This window comes from Xenopus laevis, chromosome 1S, assembly GCF_017654675.1.
Source record: "Xenopus laevis strain J_2021 chromosome 1S, Xenopus_laevis_v10.1, whole genome shotgun sequence".
Classification (NCBI taxonomy): domain Eukaryota; kingdom Metazoa; phylum Chordata; class Amphibia; order Anura; family Pipidae; genus Xenopus; species Xenopus laevis.
This window is the reverse complement of record NC_054372.1, coordinates 135,365,082-135,390,425: the sequence shown is the minus strand read 5'-3', so window position 1 is coordinate 135,390,425 and position 25,344 is coordinate 135,365,082. Positions and strand designations below refer to the sequence as shown.

The 25,344-nt window shown below is 39.0% G+C and overlaps 2 protein-coding genes across 3 annotated transcripts; both read right to left on the bottom strand.

Annotated features, from left to right (window-relative positions):
* Positions 1 to 19,372, bottom strand: iscu.S (iron-sulfur cluster assembly enzyme S homeolog). 2 transcript variants are annotated; one of them, XM_018233835.2, is made up of 5 exons: positions 19,133 to 19,372; positions 5,617 to 5,730; positions 3,381 to 3,491; positions 2,942 to 3,020; positions 1 to 1,645 (listed from the first exon to the last, which is right to left on the bottom strand). In XM_018233835.2, the coding sequence occupies exons 1-5, from the start codon at positions 19,187 to 19,189 to the stop codon at positions 1,563 to 1,565; spliced, it is 444 nt and encodes a 147-aa protein (XP_018089324.1). In that variant the 5' UTR covers positions 19,190 to 19,372; the 3' UTR covers positions 1 to 1,562. The 2 variants fall into 2 exon arrangements, with proteins under 2 accessions (XP_018089324.1, XP_018089320.1); XM_018233831.2 differs by lacking the exon at positions 19,133 to 19,372 and adding an exon at positions 11,114 to 11,267.
* A 2,570-nt stretch (positions 19,373 to 21,942) lies between these two features.
* On the bottom strand, positions 21,943 to 25,344 carry ficd.S (FIC domain containing S homeolog). Its single transcript, XM_018244013.2, has 3 exons — positions 24,764 to 25,344; positions 24,120 to 24,441; positions 21,943 to 23,512 (listed from the first exon to the last, which is right to left on the bottom strand). The coding sequence occupies exons 2-3, from the start codon at positions 24,373 to 24,375 to the stop codon at positions 22,437 to 22,439; spliced, it is 1,332 nt and encodes a 443-aa protein (XP_018099502.1). The 5' UTR covers positions 24,376 to 24,441; positions 24,764 to 25,344; the 3' UTR covers positions 21,943 to 22,436.

The following is a 25,344-nucleotide window of genomic DNA, read 5'->3' as shown; positions in this document are numbered from 1 at the left end:
TGCTGGTGGAATAGTTTATTTCCAGTTTGCATTACAAATATTCTGATATGAGCATTTTTAACATCTTACGGAGTGTATATTCAATAGGTTAAAACTGTCAAAATTTAAAAATGTGTTGATAAAAGGGGTATACACAGCCCAATATAGTTAACCAAAAAAATAAACTATAGCCGTTTCTCCGTAAAGAAAAAAGAAAGGGAAATTTACTGTGGGTTCCAATGGGTTATGAACACCCTAGTAAACATCACTGCTAACCTTAGTCTGGCAAGGGTAGTATTCCAGCAGCAAACTGCCACCAATCAGGCCTCGACTGGCAACTGCCAGAGAGGCTGTTGTAAGAGGCCATAGAAAGACCCTGGGGTATTGTGGAAGATGGTGGAGTGTCCAACACATTTTTAAGCAGACAGAAGAGCTGGCCCGGGATCTAATGTTAGTGATAATATTTACTTTGTCATCTATTGTCAGAGTTACTGAGTCTCCATCTTTACGGTTAACAAAAATATATCATATCATACATACAACCAACAGCCTTGTCTAAATTATCTAAATTATAGAAAGACAACTCCATTTTCTTTTTTTATTTATCTTATAGCAATTATATACACAAACGCAAAAGGCAGCTGTTCAAATGCACTGCATACAGAACTACGAAGCATCATACAATCCCTGCTTTCGATTCTATTATCATTCCTCAGACCTCAAAATAGGGAATTTTCAGGGATGCTGGTAGTAAGGGTGGAATATGTAACTTGCTTTTTTTAAGCCTATTGTAAAGGGCTGAATCGCTTAGGAGACCCAGTTGTGTTAACAGAAGTACAGGATAGGAGGTTTCCAGTCAGTCATCCAATTTTCAAAAATGAACCCTTCTGAGAACAATTACATTTCAGTTCTATAATGTACAGTCACAAAAAATTGCTTCCAGAAAAAAGAAAAAATTGTATGAAGTACATATGAACAGTGCACTGTGGCTATGTTGTTTAATTCTTGTAATTCAGCATGGATTTTATATTCTATTATGACTGCATAGCCATTTATGTACAAAACCGTACCATATTTACCAAGCACTCAAGTAGAATGGTGCAAAAAAAAAAAAAATAGATTAAAAAAAACCCCCACATCTTCACAATGTTAGCGCAAGTGAAGACGCGTGTTGTAGTATTTTCCAAAATCCATTTTACAGCAATACTTAAACTGACTAGATTAAATTTCTATATCACTTTATAGGGGTGGTATGTGAAACCTAGCAATTTAATGTAGTGGAAAGTCATGTGTGTACACCAGACATTGTTAAAATGACATGTGAAGAGAGGACAGGTGACAGTCTTGAATATTAGGGAATAAAGAACAAAGTTACTTTCTTTTCAATATCTAAATATACTCAGCTTGCAAATTGAAAGTAATCGCATTATTAGTAGGAGATTCACACACAGTTTGACAAGCTGCTATATAATTGTGCGTATCAAAATCTGCTGTTCAAATGGTAAAGACATGCTTTAATGCCCAAAGGAACGGCATAAAGTGACTGAATGTCGCCATGATGGTACAGCTCATACTCGGCTCAGTTAGCCACTTGCTGCAGCTTCTTCTTTATCCTGCTTCAGTCTGTAATCTGCCAGGGCTGCTCTAATGGCATCTTCAGCTAACACTGAAAAACAATGGTGGACAACACAGGCACAATTGGTTAAAAGTGACAAATCAACTAGTCAAAGCAGAAATTATGTGCAGACAAGTGTGTCAGTTAAAAATATTAACGGGTTTAAACTAATCCATGATGTACAAATAAAATATTTTCAATCATGTTAACTGAGCTAAGGATAGTTAAAGCATTTAAAAAGCCTCGGACACATTCCCTGCATCTCATCTTCGGTTGCTTTTAGCATTATAGCTGCAGTAGATAATAAATCATGAGAAGTAGGATAGAAACCTCCCAATATACATTTAAAAGATGACAGAGCTCTAGTGATGGGTGAATCTGACCAGTTCACAAAAATTTGTGAAACAGCAAAATGTTGCATTGAATGGCCATCAAATCATGTGACAATTTGTCAAACTGCGCAACATTTTTTACTATCCATTACAGCATTTTTTTCTCAGAGGAACAAGGCAAAAGATTTGTTCATCCCTACAAACTTCTCCTAAGGGAAAGTTCTCTTTCATGTGTTTTCACCTCGACTGCCATTAAAGGCCACCTGTTAAAAATGTTATCCCCAACCAAAGGTGTGGGCTAATAGAGCCCGCATTCCGTTTGGGGATAACATTCGTTTTTTTTTTTTTTTAAAAATGCCCCCTGCCAGCACTACGTTACCTGCGCTGGGAGGGAGCTGCCGGTACGAGCAGCCATGTCCAGTCACTCGCATGCGCATAATGTATATGTGACGTCATGCGCATAATGATCAATTCGGGGCAGCTTTTCATTATGCGCTTTTGAATGACTGGACATGGCTGATCCCTCCCAGTGCAGGTAGCGTAGCGCTAGCCGGGGGCAAAAAAAAAACAAACTATGGTTATCCCCAACTGGAATGCGGGCTCTATTAGCCAACACCTTTGGTTGGGGATAACATTTTTAACATGTGCCCTTTAACCAAGTGAAAAATTAACTGCCTGCATGACACAGTGGGTATATGGGATGCTAAGAAAGCTCTTTGACCTGAGTTATGGAACCTTTAGCTGCATGCTGTTCGTCTCACAGTACATGAAAATATATATTTGGTTAATATTGAGGGATTCAGAGTGAAATGCACCAGATCTAAAAAGCTGGTGCGGCAAAGAAATTTCTGTTCAATCTATAAAAAAAAAAAATTAAAAAAAAGTATTTTTACATTAAAATTAATACCAGCCCATTCATCCGTTCACAGCTGATTTAGACAATATGTTCACAAGCAATTAAATTAGACAGATGCTGATAAACATTTAGAAGTCTGGTAAAATCAGACATCCTTACTGGAACAGTGAAGCTTCACAGGTGGAAGGCACAGTTCTTTGGCTATGTCTGTATTCCTGATAGTCATAGCTTCATCAACCTGTGTTTAACAAAGAAACAAGGGAAAATTAACTAACCATTGGTTTACCCTAAGAAGCATATGTATTAACACTGGAAACAAACATCACTGGTGATGCTGCCCAAAGCAACCAATAAGATATTTGCTTTTGTTTTCTAATTTGAAGGTAACTGATCTAATCTAATTTCTTATTGGTTGCTATGAGCAACATCACTGGTGATGTAGTGTTTGACTGACCTATATGATTATCTCAATATATCAATTAGAAAGTGTTAAAGAAATGCATTTAACGTCTAAGACACGCGTCTCTGAATATCATAATTCACAAAAGGGATGTTAAAAAAAAAAAAAAAAAATCTACAAAAGCAATTGTCATATTACCGTTTTTCCCTTAACCCATTCTGTGGCCAGAGAACTGGAGGCAATGGCAGACCCACAACCAAACGTTTTGAACTTGGCTTCAATAATTTTTCCATTGTCATCCACTTCAATCTGCAAAGTGAAAAAGCATGCAAACATCAGTCTCATTAGAACTGCCATGCGAGTAAAGGTGGCCATACACGGGCCGATAAAAGCTGCCGACAGACCGAGTCGGCAGCTTATTGGCCTGCGTGTGGGGGCCCCCGACGGGCTTCCCCGATCGAGATCTGGCCGAAAGTCGGCCAGATCTCGATCGGATGGGGTTAAAAATCCCGTCGGATCGCGGCCGCATCTGTTCGTTGATGCGGTCCCGCGATCCGACCGCCCGTTTGCGAACGTGAAGGATCCGATCGTTGGGCCCTAGGGCCCACGATCAGATCAGCCCGATATTGCCCACCTCAAGGTGGGCATATCGGAGGGAGATCCGCTCGTTTGGCGACATCGCCAAACGAGCGGATCTATCCGTGTATGGCCACCTTAAGACATTGAAAAATGGGCTCTACAGCAAGTATAAAAAGTAAACAGTGTGGTGTTGCCAGTTCTGCTAACTGCATCTGTGTGAAAATACATACTCGTTAAACATACAGTATATCTTCCATAAAGAATTAACACACTAGCTGTGATAAAGCTCATTAGAAAGTTGGTCAGTATTGTGTATGGGAAAACACTATTTATTTAAAGGGGTTGTTCACCTTCAAACACTTTTTTCAGTTCAGTTGGTTTCAGACAGTTCCCCAGCATTAAAGACTTTTCCCAATTACTTTCGATTTGTGATTATTTTTCTACTATTAAAGTATAAAGTTTCATTTTTCACCTGGAAAGCAACAGAAAAAAAATAAATCTTTGTTTATGCTGAACAATCCTTTTTGTATTCATGAAGACTTTTTTCAATTGCTTTCCATCTTTTATTTATTACTGTTTAACCGAAATTTAAGTTTAAGATGTAATGTTCCTGTCTCTAGTGTCTCAGTCTGGCAGCTCAGTGATTCAGGTGCAGATTCTGAACTGTTACAATTGGATACATTGAGTTGATACATTTCTCAGCAGTGTCAGTGAAATATTTGCAACTATTGTATGATAACAAATTTATCAATTTAAAACAGTAAAAAAAGTCGGCCACCCCCTTCCCAGAGCTACTTTAGCAGGTGAAAAAATGAAACTACATTTCAATATTAGAAATATGGTCACAAATGGAAAATACAAAGTAATGGGGAAAAAAAAGCTTTATTTCTGGTGAGCAATCTGAAACCAACTGAACTGAAAAAAAGTGTTTAAAGGTGAACCTTAACATTAAAGGGGAAGGAAACCTAGTTGGCGCAAAAACCCTCCCCCCTCCCTCCTGGCCTACCCATCCCACTGGGCAAATGCCCCTAACTTGTTACTTATCCTTCTGCGCAGGTCCAGTCCAGGGAGTTCACAGATGACATCTTCTTCCACGCGATCTTCTTCCTGCTTTGACCGGAACATGCGCAGTAGGAGCATTTCGCCGGTACGATCTACTGTGCATGCGCCAAAAGTACATCGTGACTTTTGGCGCATGAGCAGTAGACCAGTACCGCGGAATGCTCCAAATGCGCATGCTCCAAAACGCCGTTCAAAGCAGGAAGAAGATCGCGTGGAAGAAGATGTCGTCTGTGAACTCCCTGGACTGGACCTGCGCAGAAGGGTAAGTAACAAGTTAGGGGCATTTGCCCAGCGGGACGGGTAGGCCAGGGGGGAGGAGGGAGGATGGGCAACATACGGGAGGGGGGGGGGGGAGGGTTTTTGCACCAACTAGGTTTCCTTCCCCTTTAAGGACAAACATCAGCAGTGATGTTGCCCATAGCAACCATTTACATCTTTGCTGTTATCTAATTTGTAGGCGACTGTCAAAATCTAATTGCTGATTAGTTGCTATGGGCAACATCACGGGAGTTTGTCTCCAATGTGAATAAATATGCCCCTAAAAATGTTCACATGCAGATCTGGTAAGACCTAAATGAACTCTTTGTTACCCACAAATCAGTGCTCCAAAAGCACACTGAACTAAAGGTCACAAGCCAAATCAGCTATATTATTACATTTCTACTGTGTTTTAAGATATTTTTTTTTATCCTTAGCAATTCTTAGAAAAAGTTTTGAACACACAGAGAAATACAAATCTTAGATTCAAATCTAGTTCTGTAAAAGCCATTCCACATTAACTTCAGTCATTTACCTGTAGTTTCATGACATCACCGCATGCTGGTGCGCCCACCAAACCTGTCCCAACATTCTTTGCGTTCTTGTCAAGGGATCCAACATTTCTTGGATTTTCATAATGATCAACTACCTGTGAGGAAAAGCAAGTGTATGATTTTAATTACATAATATGAAGTTACAGTTAATTTTTAAAGATATTTTTTGAAAAAGTCTAAGTACATTTTTTATCAATGGGAAGGAAGCCTGGCCAATTATCAAAAACGAATGGGGCCTATGTTTTCCGGACAAGCACTTTTCTAAAATTTAGGTCACCATAATACTTTAAGCCCACTATAAAAACATTTAAAAAATGAAACGTTAAATATGACCAACAGGATTATTTTTCCCTCAAAATGGATTTATGCAGTTTTGTTTTCATTAAGTACAAGGTACTGTTTTATTACAGAGAAAAAGAAATTCATCTATAAAAAAATGTATTATTTGCTTAAAATAATGTAGCTTTTCTGTTAAAAAATAAAATAATGTAGACTTAATGCTTTCTGGATATCAGGTCTCCAGAAAAGAAATCCAATAATGGCATAATTATCTTGTAACACTGAACACCTGCTAGCCACTAGTCTAATTTTAGAACCTAGGTTGTCATATGGCTACTGTAGCTTTGGGCACAAACATGCACATTCACTATGAACATTTATGATGAACATTTATGTACAGGGGCTCTAGTTGCCATTTAAAGGAACAGTTCAGTATAAAAATAAAAAGTGGTTAAATAGTCAGTGAAAATAAAAAATGTTTCTGATATAGTTACTTAGCCAAAAATACAATGTATAAAGGCTGGAGTGACAGGATGTCTAACATAATAGCCAGAACACTACTTCCTGCTTTGTAGCCGTCTTTGTTTACAACAATTGGATACCAGGAAGTAACCAATCAGTGACTTGAGGGGGGCCACATGGGTCATTACGGTTTGCTTTTGAATCTGAGCTGAATGCTGAGGATGAAATTGCAAACTCACTGAACAGTTCTGTCCCATGTGGCCCCCTTCAAGTCTCTGACTAACTCAGAGAACTGAAAAGCAGAAAGTTGTGTTATGTTAGACATCCAGTCACTCAAACACTTATACATTACATTTTTGGCTAACTAACTATATTGGAAATGGGACCACTGTTCTCCTGGTTTTGTGACCATAAGCATTAAAACCGTATCCCTGTATACACAGAAAAGTCCCAGTCTGGGCATGCATACAATACCACTAATTGTGGTAAACGTCAACTTTTCCTCCTCTCCCTGAGCTAAATGCCTCAAATTATCTGAAAAAGGCAGCACTGGAGATTTTTAGATTGTATCCTGAAATCATGCATTTGAGCATTCTCATGCCAGCAATTGGCAGACAAGTGCCAGGTACCAATCATTCCCCATGAAAAAATCCAATACCTGCAGTAAGATTTCTTGTTAATGCTGCACAAATCATTTTGCATGAAGATTGATAATTAGACGAATACACGTTTAAAGCATCAGCTGACACTTCAGCTGCAGACATACTTTAGCCCATTTCATATCTAACGAAGCAACATTTTTAGTTCATTTCAGTTTAATTCTGGCTTTAGGTTTCTCCCTTATTTTTATGGACCACTAAAATTGTACTGTAAAACAAAATCCAAGACTATTGTTCCCATGTCCTTAAAGGTAACAGGTTAAGTTAAACAGTTTAAATATATGCTCTCGAGTGTAATGCAAATAATTCTGAGGCCTGCAATTATCCAGTGGCAGAAACACAGCATACTGTATTAATATGGTCAAGGTCACAAGTTCTGCCATCCTAAATTGGTCTACGATTATGTAACTAGTGACAAATTAAAAAGCACTTGTGGACGTTTACTCCACACGTTGTGGACGTTTACTGTTACAAATGCGGCTTCTAAAAAAAAAAAATAATAATAATAAATAAATTACAGATCGTAGTTTATCTTTCCAAGATGCCAGTGAACATCCCCATAGAGAACAATGCAACCTATACATATGTAAGCATCTTGAGTGACCATATCAATGGCCCCAAAATATTAAAAAAAATCCCTAATTATTAATCAGATTTAGATTATATAAAAATGCAATTTTACATTTTTAACAATTATACAATATGCTTTTTTTTTTTAAATTACACTTGCTTGCTCCGACAAACTACTAAGTAAAAGCACACAGTAACACTTTAGTCCTCTTAGTAAGGCTTCTTATTAAATGAAAGTGTATTATCACTTAGTTTGAATATTTAAATAAAGCATAACCTTGGTTTTTCATTTCTCATGGAGCCACATTAATGTAATAAAATATAAATTCAAAGAAGTGAAATGAGCATTTTGTAATTAAATGTAAAGGTGTATGGAAGAATGCGTACAATGCAGGAATAAAGTAGAGGTTTTATAGCAAATCTGTGCCAGCACTAAGCAATTATTTTGAATACCTGCACTATGTAGTTAATGAAAGCAAGCTCTGAATACTGTGTGATCTAAACAAACTAAACAGCAGATGAAACAAAAACGAAGACTTTGTAAAAACCACAATGAAAAAGAGAGTCAAAGCTTCTGGGAATCTGTGTGTACCAAATGACAACTATGATTATCCTGACACAAATATTGTATCAGTTTCACGCGCCTATAATTGAACGAAAGTTCTTGCAGAGGCATAAAGGACTCTTTCCCACTGACTTCTTATTCTATCAAAATAACAGTGCATTTTTGATTAGCGCTATTGCAGGAGTTCTACTCAGGATAAAGCTGTAATACCTAAACTTGGTGCAAAAGTGTGACTCACAAGAGTCATTCTGCTGTCCAAATTCCAGAAAGCCGCCAAAGGAAATCAAAGGGGAAAAAAAAATCATTTAAGAGATACTGACACCAGAAATTAAACTCTTTTTTACATCTATCATAATATTGCCTTTGAAAGCTACTTATAACTTTACCATAAAGTATTTGCACAATGCTTTTGCATTACCGGTCTAATGCCCCATGTTCCTGTATGCGGGGGCTGCCATATTTGTGCAGCAGGAGTCCGTTAGCATTAGAAACTCTAACTGACAGGCTGAGATGGGACAGTCATGTTGGCAAAACAGTCAGGTTTAGGAACTTCAACTAATAATAACTTATAAAAATAAACCTATCAGCAAAAAACGATCAATATGACCTGTAGGTAACTTTTAATGTACATTCATATTTTTTAAAAAAGTAGTTTTTTAGTGTCAGTATCACTTTAAGGCAAAATGAAATTTAGAGGCGTATTATGTACAACACTTTCACAACAGGTATTGACAGAAAAATAGTCATCCCCATTTATTAAAGGGATTCTGTCATGATTTTTTTATGTCGTTTTTATTTCTAAATAACACTGTTTACACTGCAAATAATTCACTCTACAATATAAAATTTCGTTCCTGAACCAGCAAATGTATTTTTTTTTCGTTGTAATATTGGTGTGTAGGCAGCCATCTCGGGTCATTTTGCCTGGTCATGTGCTTTCAGAAAAAGCCAGCACTTTAGGATGGAACTGCTTTCTGGCAGGCTGTTTTTTCTCCTACCCAATGTAACTGAATGAGTCGCAGTGGGACCCGGATTTTACTATTGAGTGATGTTGCTAGATCTACCAGGGAGTGGTTATCTTGTGTTAGGGAGCTTTCGATTGTTCTGTTGTTAGGCTGCTGAGGGGGGATGAAGAGGGGGGTGATATCACTCTAACTTGCAGTACAGCAGTAAAGTGTGACTGAAGTTTATCAGAGCACAAGTCACATGACTGGGGGCATCTGGGAAACTGACAATATGTCTAGTCCCATGTCAGATTTCAAAATTAAATATAAAAATCTGTTTGCTCTTTTGAGAAACAGATTTCAGTGCAGAATTATGATGGAGCAGCACTATTAACTGATATATTTTGGAAAAAAAAACATTTTCCCATGACAGTATCCCTTTAAGCTATTTTTTTTTTTTTTTGCAAAACTGACAGTAGGGGCAGAAACATATCAGAAAATTTGTGAGTTTGCTGCTGCAATCCATTTTGTGAATTCCCCACGTGTCCCCTCAAGAACTTGCTAAATAGAATGGCATTTACATGAGTACATAACATAAGAGTGTACAGTAGGTGCCCAGATATGTCTGACCTGGCATTAGTTGTTGGCGTGTCTCCCCTATACCCTCACCCTGGCACTTGAGACAGATACCCAAGGTCATACATGTAGGAGTAACTCAGCCTTGTTCTTCAGTTGAAATATCCAACAGACCGCAGCACCCTGACACGTTGTTTCTGTGAAGTTTTTTGTGATTTATTGGCTCATTATCAGTAGACAAAAAATGCAACGTTTCGAGCCTCACAGGACTCTTTATCAAGCATGTTCTTCAGTTGAGACACTTAGAGAAGTAGTGTGCAAGTGACAGCCCCACTTAGGGTTGTCATCACACACCTTTAAAACCGAACACATATGGAACCCACAGTCTGCATGGCTAATGCGCAATTCGTTTAGATGCATGGCTGCACATAAATCAGTTCAGTCTGCAACATGCATCTAAACGAATTGCTAATTAGCCATGCAGACTGTGGGTTCCATATGTGTTCGGTTTTAAAGGAGTGAGACCCTAGCCCCACTGGCTGCTATTACATTACTAAATTGGTTAGTAAGTCACCACACGCAAAACTGCTAGACTTGCATTAGCAACTAAACAACGCCTTTGGAGGAACCCCTCCGTAGACACGGTAATGTTTTTCAAAGACAAAGGTGTCGGGCTGCTCTGGCTAAAAAGTAACTTTATAGTAAGGAGTGCGAGGCTCGCACTACGGACGCATTTTAGGACATCCTGCTGCGAAATACATCTCCTTCATGCGATGTCCTATGTATTCGGAATGGTGCATCTGTTGCTTTTACCGTCAGTCATCGTCCAAATCTGCAGTCACACCTCCGTCCTCTATCCTTCATTCTCAGCCATCATACGAACTGCGCCCTCAGTCTTTCCCCCTCAGCCCTCCATCCTCCTCCTTCAGTCATCTGCCTTCCGCCCTCGCTCACCACTTTAGAAAGTTATGAATAAGACTGTCAGCTGAAAAGAGAGATCTGAGGGGGGAGTGCTGAGCAAGGGGGGGAGTGCTGAGCAAGGAGGGGAGAGGACTAAAAGGAAGAGGACTGAGGGCGGAAGGCAGAGGATTGAGGGCGGAAGGCAGAGGATTGAGGGTGGAGGGCTGAGGGCGGAGTTGGTAAGACTGAAGGTTGAGAAGGGAGGGTAGAGGACGGAGGTGCGATTGCAGATTTGAACGATGAGTGACGGTAAAAGCAACCGATGCGCCATTCCAAAGACATAGGACATCGCATGAAGGAGAAGAAGTATTTCGCTGCAGGATGTCCTAAAATGCGTTCCGTAATACGCACTGTCACTGACACCTGCTGTGTAGCTCATCCTTATGTAACACTCCTTCTCGTGCCCTCAAACTAGACTGTTACGTTTCCAGCTTGCAGGAGACACACACACTGCGCGACGTACCTTCTTATGATAAGAAGCGCAAGGTACCCGAAGCTCCTGCACCCCGCATCTTCTCCATAACGAGCAAAACACCCGACTCACACCAGCCATAGCGTCCTCCACTCGCGTAGCTAGTAAATAGGGACTCTGCGTGCCAAACGCAATACAACGTGCAGGTCACATGCTCAAAGTGGGCGTATCTAACAAGAGTCATCATGTTTGCTGCTGGTTGCGTTACACGGTTTAGTGGCTGTGTTACACAATGAACGTTGTGTAACGCTGTAGGCGTGGAGCTGTGGCACTTCGAGTAATATGATGCCAAAGTTTCTCGCTAGTTGGGCCATAACGTAATTAGGTTTTAACAAATTGAAACGCAGAGCAGGGGTGTCCAACCTTTTGGCAAGGGTGGGCCACATTTTAAAAACAAAAACTGTCTGGGGCCACACATGAGATACACAAACACTTTTGATTTGTAAAAATAAAGAAAATACACATCAAATAACTACAATACCAGTTGCATAACCAGTTGGAGCTATACACGGGAATATGGGACACTTGGGTATTAGATAGACTTATTATATTATTATGACATTTTCCATTCATATCCATGCGTCAGGTCGCAGGACCGCATCAACTAGCCAATGCGGTCCTGGATCATACGTACAATCAAACTTGACCGATCGATATCTGCCCGATTTCTGGCCTGATATCGATCGGTTGGACCCGTCGGGAGCCCACATACATGGGCAGATAAGCTGCTGAATCGGTCTGAAGGACCAATATCAGCAGCTTTAATCTGCCCGTGCATGGCCACCTTAAGAGTCTTAGTGGCATTTCTCTACTGGAGACTTTTCCTGAGTATGAGCCTCTGCTGGAGTCTGCTTTTTAACTTGTTAAAGCCTAATTAAACCCTATCTTAAAGACGGGTGCCCAATAGATCGAGGTCTACCAGTAGACATTTAGCTGGTGATCAGTAGATCTCAAGACACTGCCAACAAACGGCTTTTCTAAATCACCCTCCTGTCTCATGCTTTTCATTCAGATATTTATTACATTAAGGTTACATAAGAAATAGTTATGGATTATATTTAAATATTGGCAGAATCAGATGTAGTTGTGATTGGGTGAGAAGGAATGAGTTAAGGCAGCGAAAGCCAGGCTGGGGGCGGAGAAAGACAGGGATGTGATGTCAGTGGAAGAAAACAGTTCACTTCCTTATCTTCTAAGCAGGTAGAGATATGAGATAGAGCTTTCTCTGTAATAGAATGTTATTAGCTGCAGTATATACACATTAACTCCTCATTCACATTTGGCCGAATACGGACATATACGATCAAAAACAGGCCTATTCGACCAAAAAAAACTTTGACTTAATTTCGGTTCGTCTTTTTGAATTCGAATTTTGAAGTTTTTTCAATTCGAATTCGACCCTTGATAAATATGCCCCATAGTGTTTGCAGAGACGATGGAATTGCATGAGAGATGTGTGAACTGACAGCTCAACACTTATAGGAGAGGAATTGCTGTATTTTACTGTGGATATTTTCTATAGAATTTCTCTGTGTTCATTTAAATGGTGTGGGTTTTCTGATTTCATTTCTGTTTTAAACTGCCATTTCCCAATAATGTGGATATAGTTGTTTTTTGCACACCCAAATTTATCCTCAAACTCAGTATATGTGTAGGACAGTACAAACCTTTATAAGAGGGGACTGAAATGTCTGATTCCTAGTGATATGTTCACTGTGCACTTTATCATATATGGAGTGCTGGTCATCTAAACAGAATGCACTGCACAAAACCCCACATAACTTCCTGGGTGCCACTGTAAGAAGAACTATACACAGTAGATGTGCATTTGTTTCTAGATTTCCAATGCAAAGAAACCCCATTGGCTTCCAGCTTGTTAATGGAAAAAGACATAACAGATTTCTTTCACTGATAATCCCAGTCATCCACGTATGAAATGATTCTAACAAAAGAACATCCTGTTTTTAGACAAGCAGCTATTATATATTTTGCATGTGTTAGAAAATAAAGGAAAGAAAAGTTAAGGATCATAACACACTTTCAAATCACTGCCTAGTGGCATTTTATTAAAGGGGACCTGTCACCCTAAGAAATAATGCCATATCTTTTTTATCATGTTAGTCAAGCAAAATAAACTTTACTTACACTATATAAATTATTTAAATCTTGTTCTCTTCAGCCTGGGAATTTACAATCACAGCAAGCAGGCAGGTGACTTTTTGTAAACACTAATTAAGGCAAGCTTGGCATAATCCCAAAATCTTGTTTATGCACCCATGCACTGATGAGGGAAGGGGAATGTGAGAATGGCAGAGACATGTCTGCCTCTATGCCTAAAACATAGAGGTAGAGCAGGCAATAAATGATTGACAGCTGAGATTTTCAAACACGTTTATAACAGATATGGATGTTTCAATTAAAAAAATAATTAGGGTTTCATGTTTAATTTGAGAAGGACTTTTTTTTATACAGCTTTTTATGTCTGGGTGGCGGGTCCCCTTTAAAATGTGTAAGTGCTTCACAAATCACACAGACACTTTAACGTCAAAATAATTTATTGTTTAAATATTGCACACAACTAAAGTGCCAACCGCTTGTAACAAATCACACTGATGGGTTCACAGGGAATCTTCAGTTATATAACTGAACTTGTATAACTTCTGTCAGTCATTTTGAGGTTGTCATAGACGCCAGTAAAAAGCAGGACCAATCTGAGATTTCACAGAGCTCTGCAGGAATTCCAGAATTATTGGCACGTCAACTGGAACGGCAATAAACTGGATCAATAACAGATAATTCAGTTATAGAGTCTGTATTTATCAATGTAAGGCAATAATGATGTGTCCGCAATCCCCTTGTATCAGTAGAAGACGATAGATGTTATTATACTTTCTTTAGATGAGAACTTCAAGGATAACATATCAGATCCTGCAAGGTTCCAGGTGGCAGAACATATAAAATATAGTAGTTAAAACACCAGCAACACTCTAAGGAGAAATCATTTTGAAACCAGTGAAATCATGGCACTGGAAATGTCATGATGAAGTTAAAGGATCTTCAAGATGAGTGTAAGCTAACATGCTGGCATTAAATTTGAATGTGCATAAACAGATTGGTTGCCCAGTGTGGCCCGACAAATACATTTGTTGGGCTACCCTACCAAATAACTCAAAGTGCTTTAAGGGTTTACTTGTTTTAACAAGAAATGGAAGGCACAAAAACCCTTTTAAAATACTTTACCATCTTAATAGGATCGATGGTACAGTATATGATAAATAGACTGGTCACTTCCTCCTATTAATTTGAATAAATGATTACCAGCAATGCAAGCAGCAAATTAAAGACTTCAATCTATAATATGGCCATGGAAACCTTAAAAGACCACTAGATTCAAAGATTTTCCCTACAGACCTGTGTTGTAAATAGGAACACAGAAACAGCTGAGCCTACTGTGGAGTTTTTACTCAATATGGTTGAATACACTTCCCAATATGGTAAGTCCCACCAGCAGTTTAAGGCTTATCAACACAGTAAAGGGGACTATAACTACCCAGCATGATACAATCACATCTTACTAAACCTGTAAGCTGTGAGGCTAGCATTTTCATACAAGCTAGAGATACAAAGCATGGAATAATATATTTTGCCTGCTATTTCAGTTAGGCAAAGACAAGGGGAATACAAAAATAAAGTTGTCATTTAAGCTTGCCAGACACTTTGTTTAAAGGTGGAGTCCACCATAAAATAACCTTTAGTAGTGATGTTTGGGTCGATTTTTTATAGACCCGCCCCGCCGGTGACATCACAAAAGGGGCAGGCACAAGTCTATAAAACCGGAAGTCGGAAGCCAGCAGTCTAAGGTCGCAGGTGGGGAGAGCAGGCAGAAGAGCTCAACCCAAACCCACCCACAAGCCGCAAGAGGAGCAGCGAGGTCGGCCCTGACCCACGAGTCCCGTAGGTATTGGGCCGGCCCGCACATCACTAACCTTTAGTATGCTGCAGATGGAAGTGATGAAAGCAACTTTCCTTAAGTTTTCCGCCAGTCTATTTTCACTTTCACCTCATATTTTCTAATAATCAGTATGGAATGATTCATTTATACCAATCACAAGAATAATTATCAAAATAATCTGTTAGATAGAATTTTGACAGTCAGCCTGAAAAGTGCTTTTTACACTTCCAGTGGATCTGAAATGTATCACAACTTTGCTCATTACCTTTTATAACAGGGTGTCCAAAATTTGGCTCGCCGGGCCACATTGGAAAAATAAAAATTGTCTGGGGCCACACATGAAATACACAAGCACGTTTGATTTGTAAAAGTAAAGGAAATACACAGAAAAGAGCTACTGTAAGTTTCTATATATATTATATCAATATTAACATAAATTATATCAATATTAATAATATACCTCAACCCACTTACTAGGGTTTCTGGTTCTTTTTGAGCAAGCAGACAATGAATCCACACTAATGAGCGTATAGTAAAGTGATGTATTGTAAAATAAATGAATTGATTGTTCTACATTAATGATTACACTTAGACTAAACAAAAATTACAATATTTACAGTTACACATTACACATCTCTACATAGTTGTTACCAAAAAGGCAGGGGAATAGAGTTCGGCTTCATCTCTGCCTTCCCCTCTGGTCTTCATTCCTCACATGTCTTGTCCCAGGCTCCTCCGGCTTCTCCAGCTCTCTAGCTGCCTCCTCTCAGCTGCCCAGCTCCCTCTCTGCTGCCCAGCTTCACATGTCTGCTCATGTTCTTTTATCCTGGGTTCTCACCTGCCCCCACAGAAACCCTCCCAACTGCCAAGATGCTGTGATAAACCCCCAACTTGCCTACATCCTGTTGAGCAAGTTCTCTCGCATACACAATCAGTTTTATGGTCCCCACAGCAGACATAGGCCTTAGTAATCACAGGAAAACCTTTGTTATGATAATCAGGGCTTCATGTTAGTTCCCTGAACAACCGCTTTCATATTAAATAACAAAATCAAGATGGCACTTTCTTACAAATCCCCACCTAGAGGGCGAAGGACTTCACAAGGAAAGAGCCCTCTAAATTAACAAAAATCATAACATTGCCAATGCAGGGACATCCATTAATACACTGTTACTGTATGTATTGGAGCTGAAAGTGATAGGATTACTGAGACCCAAATGATGTAACACTCACAAATATTTTAAATTTGGGATACTGTGAGTTGAATTTTAAACTAATTACACAAACACTCACAGTTGTTCATACACATAATGTATAACCCTTAAGCCAGTTATGAGCCCACACCCCAACTTTTAGAGGTTTAATATCCAGATTATTGCGCTGTGTCTGTCTGTGCCCCACTTACCACCTGACCCTGCTCCACCCAGGTCTGGGCTGGATCCCATCTTAGGCCTCTACTTTTAGCAAACCATGGTCTTTGCACTTTGGTGTTTGCAACACCCAACACATTTCTGCTTTCCACAGTTTTCATATTAAAGAGACCACACAGGGAAAACATTTTATTTTAGGGTAGGGTGTAAATGTTTGTGGCACATTTTATTAATCAGCATAGCTGGAAAGAGCACCTCAATTCAGCAATAGGTGTGTATGTAATGTCAATACCGGCCTCAGGAAATTCAGAAGATACACTACACTAAAGTGTGCAGCACTATCTTAGCCAAATCACTAGTGAGATGTTTCTCGCCTTTGTCTCAGTATCACTATATCAGTTTCATACCTGATTATCACAACCCAACAAAACAGAAATTAGCATTATTATCAGAAGAGAGATCATTTGGGACAGACCCCACACAAGAGTTAATTAACAACAAAAGAACAACACAAGAAGTAAACTGCTGTCTCTCGCAGATCTGTTATGTAAATAACCCCATGCATATCAATATAAGACACTGGTACATTTGAATTTGCTGAAGGCTCTGGTAACTTTTAACATGTAGACTGTATATTGGAGTGTTTTGTTTTTTTTTTTTAAAACACCCCACCTTGAGAACTGCAAATAATTATAAACTACTAATACAAACAATGACAGACAAACTTTTGGGAAAAAAGTCAAAAGAAAAAAATATATAGAGTGAATACTGCTTTGATTGGGAAACACATACTGATGTTATCAAGCAGTCTATGTAAAAAAATGTTCATAACCTGTTGCTGCTGAAACAAGAGTAAACCAAAAATGTCACTCAGGCAAAAATACCCCAAAAATAAAATTCAAAATATGCCTCAGTGCTTTTTACTCTTCTGTAGACTAAAGCAGCAACCATTTTCAAAACTACACAGTGCAGGCAATTCTAACTATTAAAAACAAAAATATTTTATAATTTGTTAAACCTGACTGTACCATATCAATTTAGAGGCTTTTCCTTAAGTACAAAAAGTAACAGAAAAAATCAAATAGGTAAGGTCCTCTATAACTCTTTTTTTTCCTGAGATAAAAGGGGGAAGGGAATTATTTGGAAATTCTTCTTTTTGTGAACTGCCATCCTGTTACCTGGAAAACAAACTCATCGAAGACATTAGCACCGATTTACATCATCTTTTGTTCTTTTCATTTGAGCAATCTCTATCTTGAGACTCTCCAATTCATTGTTAAATTTTCCCCATACATTTTTCAGACTTGAGTTCTCTTCACTCAGCCTTTCATTTTGAGTTTTAAGAACATGGTAGGCAATCCATGTATTCCAACTCTTGCTTTTATTTTGGAATCCCCACCTAGAGGACTTCCAACTTCCATTTCCATTGTACATATTGTTATGATTGTACGTGTTGTTAAAATTCATGGTACAATTTCTTGCTATGTGCCCAACTTTGGAACACGCATAGCATCTAAACACTTTCTTTTGTGTACATTTTTTATCTGTACTGTACACACTTTGTTTCTCAGGGTGGTTTGCCTTTATGGCAAACACCCTTTCACTGCCAGGCTGCTTCCTGGGTTGAAAAGGTTTGTAAATCTGTACTTTCGGAACATCCTGTTTTTGTACTGCAGTCCTATTTTCTGTACATTTCAATGTCACTATAGGAGGCTTGGCCTGTCTACAACAACCCACATTTAGCATTTTACTTTTGACTGCTAATTCACAATTCATATTGCTGTCTTTTATGTATTTCACAGCAGTTACATTTCTATCATTTTTAGCAGTGTTCTCTACTTTAACTGCAGAAACTACACAATCTCTTGCTCCCAACTGAGCATTTAACTGTTTAAGCTCAGATTTGCAATTTGAATGATCAGCCCCTGCTTTTCTGAAGGTTGCAACCAAACTTTCTGCATCCCTCAGCCTTTGTTTGAGCTGCTCATTCTCTATGCAACAGTTGTTTGCTGGTTGCTAACATTAATAGCAGCAGCATTTTCTACAGAAAATTTTAGAGAATCTACTAACACATTTAAACATTGAACCTTTTCTTCAAGATTCCCTTTTTGCACAGATACAATTTTATACTGTTCTGCTATCCAACAGGCAGCATAAACCAGTGCACCTTTACCCTTTGATTTAGACAGAGATTTGTCATGAATTGCCCTGGTAACATAATCTTGAGCCTTAGCCCATGGATCTGGAGATCCTTGCATACATTTAACAATCTGTCCTGTGCATTTGACCATGGCCATCTTTTTAGTTAAAACCTCCATGATTATTTTAACAACAATTAAAACAACACAAAACAATCAATTAATTTACTACACAATATTACACACTCATAAATATGGATTAAATGCCATGCATTGAACTCCTGGCTGGCTCGCCATTTGTAAGTTTCTATATATATTATATCAATATTAACATAAATTATATCAATATTAATAATATACCTCAACCCACTTACTAGGGTTTCTGGTTCTTTTGAGCAAGCAGACAATGAATCCACACTAATGAGCGTATAGTAAAGTGATGTATTGTAAAATAAATGAATTGATTGTTCTACATTAATGATTACACTTAGACTAAACAAAAATTACAATATTTACAGTTACACATTACACAAGTCTACATAGTTGTTACCAAAAAGGCAGGGGAATAGAGTTCGGCTTCATCTCTGCCTTCCCCTCTGGTCTTCATTCCTCACATGTCTTGTCCCAGGCTCCTCCGGCTTCTCCAGCTCTCTAGCTGCCTCCTCTCAGCTGCCCAGCTCCCTCTCTGCTGCCCAGCTTCACATGTCTGCTCATGTTCTTTTATCCTGGGTTCTCACCTGCCCCCACAGAAACCCTCCCAACTGCCAAGATGCTGTGATAAACCCCCAATTTGCCTACATCCTGTTGAGCAAGTTCTCTCGCATACACAATCAGTTTTATGGTCCCCACAGCAGACATAGGCCTTAGTAATCACAGGAAAACCTTTGTTATGATAATCAGGGCTTCATGTTAGTTCCCTGAACAACCGCTTTCATATTAAATAACAAAATCAAGATGGCACTTTCTTACACTACAATGGCAATTGGATAACCAGATGGAGCTATACACTGGAATATGGGACACCTGGATATTAAATAGACGTATTATTATATTATTATTACTAACTGGGCAATGGGTAGAGTCCCCTCTCCTCCTATTTCCTCGGGAACCAAGCGTTTCAAGCTGGGCCAGATTCATATAAATCCTGGGCCGCATGTGGCCCTCGGGCCGCAGTTTGGACACCCCTGTTCTATAAGATTAGATATACCAGAATTGTTTCTTTGGGATAATTAATCCTGAAGGCTTGAAAAATGATAAATATTTGATGTACATTTAGCGATTCAATCACCAAGCTGCATTGATTCTGTAAGGGACTATATTATATGGAGTGCTTGGATCACCATACTACCACGTAGGCTTATAAACAACCAGGAGCATTTTTTGCCACCCAATATGCTCCTTAGTTACATTTAAAATCATCATTTTAAAACAATAGCTTTTAAATCATCATTTAAAAGCTATTGTTTATTACAGAGACAAAGGATATTGTTAAAAAAATAAAACTATTGTTTAAATAGGACTCTACAGAAAATGGCATTTCCATATATCTGAGCTGTCTGGATAAAGCTTTTTGAAATAATAGATCCTATACCTGTACACTGATGCTATACAAAGAGAACATAATAATTATATTTGCTTCTGTGGCTCAAACATAGTGCAAAGAAACAAGTGTTATGATTAAATGGAGAGAAGAACTTTTTAATTGCTAGTCTCTTAAATACAGTATGTGTCGCTTTAATCTTGTATGATTAATAATACTGATTAGTTTTCAGTGTACTCACTAGAACTTTGATATGCCCTAGAATCTATTTATAAATGAATGCATACCAGTGCTAGTGTTACCTTAATTACTAGTATACAGCTCAATACTCCGTGCCCCTTACCTTGCTAAAAAGCAAAATTTCAGGATTGGACCTTTAAAATGGGAACCATTACATTTGAGAAATGTTGGTTCACTGAGGAGAGATCTGTAAAGAGATAATTAGCAGGATAGATTAGATGCATCAGAGAAAATTTGCAATTGGTTTTTATTATTTGTGGTTTTTAAGTTTTTTAGCAGCTCTCCAGTTTGCAATTTCAGCAGTCGGGTAGCTAGGGTCCAAATTACCCTAGCAACCATGCATTGATTTGAAAAGGAGACAGGAATATGATTAGGAGAGGCTTGAATAGAAAGGTGAGTAATAAAAGGTAGCAATAACAACACATTTGTAGCCTTACAGAGCATTTGTTTTTTGATGGGTTCAGTAACCCCCATTTAAAAACTAGAAAGAGTCAAAAGAATAAATAAATTCAAAAATTATAAAAAAAATAAATAAAGAAGAACAATTGAAAAGTTGCTACAAACTGTTCATTCTTTAACATATTAAATAACTTCAAGGTGAACCACCCCCTTAAAGATATATTCCAGTTGGTAAGATTCTTTAATAGGCCACTTAATATGATATAAATAAATATATCTGTTGCTTAAAGGAGAAGGAAAGCTACGGAGGCATTTTATTGCCAATAGATTAGCTGCAATAGTGCAAGCTAGAATGCTATATTTATTCTGTAAAATGTTTTACCATACCTGAGTAAAAAGCTCTAGAAACTCTCTGTTTGTTTAGGATAGGAGCTGCAGTATTAAAGGAAAACTATACCCCCCAAACAATGTAGGTCTCTATTAAAAGATACTGAGTAAAACAGCTCATGTGTAAAACCCTGCTTCATGTAAATGAACCATTATCATAATAATATACTTTATTAGTAGTATGTGCCATTGGGTAATCATAAATAGAAAATTGCCATTTTAAAAAATAAGGGCCGCCCCCTGAGATCGTAAGATTCACTGTGCACACATACAAACCACATGTAAGGTCACATGAGCCAATTAACAGACAGAGTTATACCTTTTGCTTCCTCACTTCTTCCTGTTACAGTTAGAGTTGTAGTATTTCTGGTCAGGTGATCTCTGAGGCAGCACAGATAGAGTCACGAAATGGTGGTTCAAGGCAAGAGATGTAAAAGGGCAATATTTATGTAAATATATATTCCAGTTTGGTAAGATTCTTTAATATGTCATTCAATTTGATATAAACTATCTGTTGCTTAAGTATTCATTTTGGGGGTATAGTTTTCCTTTAACATGGTGTGACATCACTTCCTGCCTTAGTCTATCCCTGCTCTGGGCTCAGATTACAGCAGAGAAGGGAGGGGGGGGGGAAGAGGAGCAAACTGAGCATGCTCTTGCCCAGGGCAATGAGGTTTAAGCCAAAGTCTGATACAGAAGCCCATGTGTACACAATAGAAGGAAAGAAATGCAGTGTTTCTTTTGACAGGGGACTCAGAGAAGCACTACTTTGGGGGTTTACTGGTATATTTAGATGGACCTTTCTGATAAGGCTTACTTAATTTTAACCTTTCCTTCTCTTTTAAGTATTTATGTTGGGGGGGGGTATAGTTTTCCTTTCCTAGTTCACCTTTAAAGCATATATACATTACATATATGTACACATTTATGTAGACACTCACACAAACACGTCTTGGATAAAATCAAAGTCTAAACAAAGTTAAATGTATTTTCAGATAACTAAATGGAATGTAAATTCCACTAATAAATAGGATATGTAACATTTTAACATGTAAAGGGGGCCCTAGGGCCCAACAATCGGATCACAACAATGAAAATCCAGGTGGTCAGACCTTGTTGATGTGGTCCTCGATCCAACAGGATTTTTAAACCTGGGCAATTGACATCTGACAGATATCGATTGGGGGGGGGGAGCATGTTGGAGAGCCCCATAAACTGATCAATAACTGCTGACTTAGTCTGTGTATGGGGAACTTAAGGCATGAAAGGCATTGGAGTATTGTGAAGGTCAAGTCTTAATTGTAATAGTTTGTTTGCACTCTGAGGAACCATGATTTGGCTCTGGAAGTCCTACAGGATGTTCTGCTGTAGCAATCAATAAAATATCTAAGGTGCTCTCAGTACATTTAGCAATAAACCTTATGAAAGGCCTCACGTCCCCTTCATTGGCTATTTCTAGAACATTATAATACTCTGACCGCTGTTCTTTCCTTATAGTAATTGGTGGGTATCCTGCTTGCATCAAAATAAGATTCATAAGCAAGCGAGACGTCCTGCCATTGCCATCTACAAAGGGATGGATATAAACTAGTTTATAATGGGCTAGAGCAGCAAACTCCACAGGATGTAAGCTCATTGCTTCTTCAGAGTTTAGCCACTGCAAAAACTCCAGCATGAGTTTCTCTACATCTCTAGGATAGGGTGGGATATAGTGGCCAACAAAAACTTGGCTACGCCGAAATCGACCAGCTTCTACAGGATCCACATATCCCAAAACCCGCCGATGTATTTCCAAAACATTGTCAATGGTCACCGATCCTATTCTGGAGACCAGAGTTGCGTTGACGTATTTCATCGCAGCATGCATACCTATGACCTCATTTTGCTCTTCAAGGCTTTTTCCTGGCACAGCATAACGTGTTTCAATGATGTGCCGGATCTCTGAAAGCGAGAGGGTGTTTCCTTCTATAGCTACTGTGTGATAGATGTGGTGGTAGTAAGACTCTTCCATTACCCTGCGGAGAGCAGGATTGCCTTTTGGAATGGACATCAGTTTCTTCACTTTGCTGTCGATTAGACTGAAATACCTCTGGTCAATTTCTTCAACAAGTGGCAGTGTCCGATCTCGATTTATTAAAGCCTTCTCATTATTTGGTGATATTGTCAGAGCTTTCGAATATAAATAGTCAGCCTGAATGATGTCCTTTTCTTCTTCCAGAAGGATGCCAAGCTCATTTAAGGCATCCACATGATCGGGATCCAACTTTAAGGCATGATGTAGAAGCTTATGTGCTTTTTCCTTCTTCCCCATGCGCTTCATTTCTAAAGCTTGGTTTAGAGCTGCCTTGGCTTCGAACTTGACATCTAAAAATGTAAAAACAGTTAGCATTGTATTTGTACATGGGCCGGTTCTAAAATGATGCAAGGGATCCCTGGGAAAGTAGTTAAAATAGGGGTGTGATGTGTAAGCAATAGTATTCACTCACGAGGGACTAAAGAAAGGGGCACTTTCCTTGTCCTTAATCCCCAAAAAAATTACATTATAAAACACTGTATATACAAGCCATTTGAATGGCATGATTGCGTATGGGACAAGCAACATCAGTCAAAGTCTATTGATAGATTTAAAAATAAAATCACTAAATACATATAGCTGTGATGTTACTGGCCATATTTGCAATCTACAGTTTGCCACATCAGGATAATGTTTGCATACGGTGATATAGCTCTGTTGTTTATGGCGAATCATGGTTATAGAGGCAATGCTTAAAAAAAAACAGTCTGTCACTACAATATTACTATTACTTGTCTTTTTGCAATAACAGGCTATATATTTGGTATATCATAACTGCATCCCTTAACAGGAAAGGTGACTTTACTTTTATATTTTAATAAAATAACGGCTCCATATTCTAAAGTAGTACAATACATAGAATCCTCTGAGATACCAGCTCTAACTGAAAGTCAGTACCTGATGTAGGCTTCTGTTTCAGCACAAGAAGTTCAATTGCTGTTGAGGCGACAGCTAGACCCCGTGTTTGGCCAGTGAATGTGTGCCCCCGATCAACACCTCCCCACAGGTTATACTGCAGCAATATGTTCACGGCTGTTCTGTACTGATGCTCCAGCCCACTCAGAGGAAACAGAACCACCAGAATCGAACCCGACAGTAGCACCAGCCCTATACTAGAGCCCAAAGATGCCCATTGACACACTGTCACTGCCATTGATGTGATGCTCAACCAGCGCCAAATGCTTCAAGCAGAGTCATTGTCTTCAATGTCCGCATGGATCTGAAAACATACAAAGGAGCAATAGATAAGACAAAGCTGTAGATGTTCAGGAAGACATAGCTCTAGCCTCTATATAGTACAATGCCCACAGCAGTGGCCTCACGACAAACACCTCCTTCTGCTGTCAGGGGATGCTGGGAGGTGTAGTACAAGAATATTTAGCAACTAGACATTCAAAGAACGAAAAACGGAAGTTTACCTTCTTAGGTAATTACAATTCCTGACATTCCAATTATATGCCCTTCATGTTATGGTATAACCGCTACCAGTAAGCCAGCAGCTATTCTCCACCCTCTCATTACATAGGTTCCCAGACTATTACCTCTTTGATTGATCCAGGTAACGACTGCCGTAGCCACCTGTAGCTCTAACACCTCAGAATGGTCCCAGTGCCCGTAAATATCCATTACTAGATAGTCAGCGCCAATGCTTCCGCCTTGCTTTTCAGAAAAGTCTCTTCCTAGCAGAATTCCCGCCCACACGTATAGTTTTACCTCACTATTGGCTGACTCCAGCGTCAAACATTTAGAAGCGATAGATATTAGCCTCTCAGAGCCTTACCCACTAGCCACCTGTTCTAAATGCTGATACGTGGGACACTGAGCGTGGTGCCAGATGATTGGTAGAAGAAAACGTCAATTAAGTGCGATCTTCGCATTGTATTGTCATAATGTTGTAAACGATGCCTCGCAGTCCCTCAGCAAATATTACGGTCAGGGCCACCACTGTGGAGGGGGGGCAGTTGACACGGGCCGGTGTGTTTTCTGTGTCTGAATGGGAAGAGGCGTGCTGAACTTTAGCCGAGCCCCCCTTCTGTCAGTGAGAAGCAGACTTCGCATGGAAGTTCGGGTGCCTACTTTTCTGAGGATAGGAACTAGTCGCTACCCTACTTGTATGTCCTTT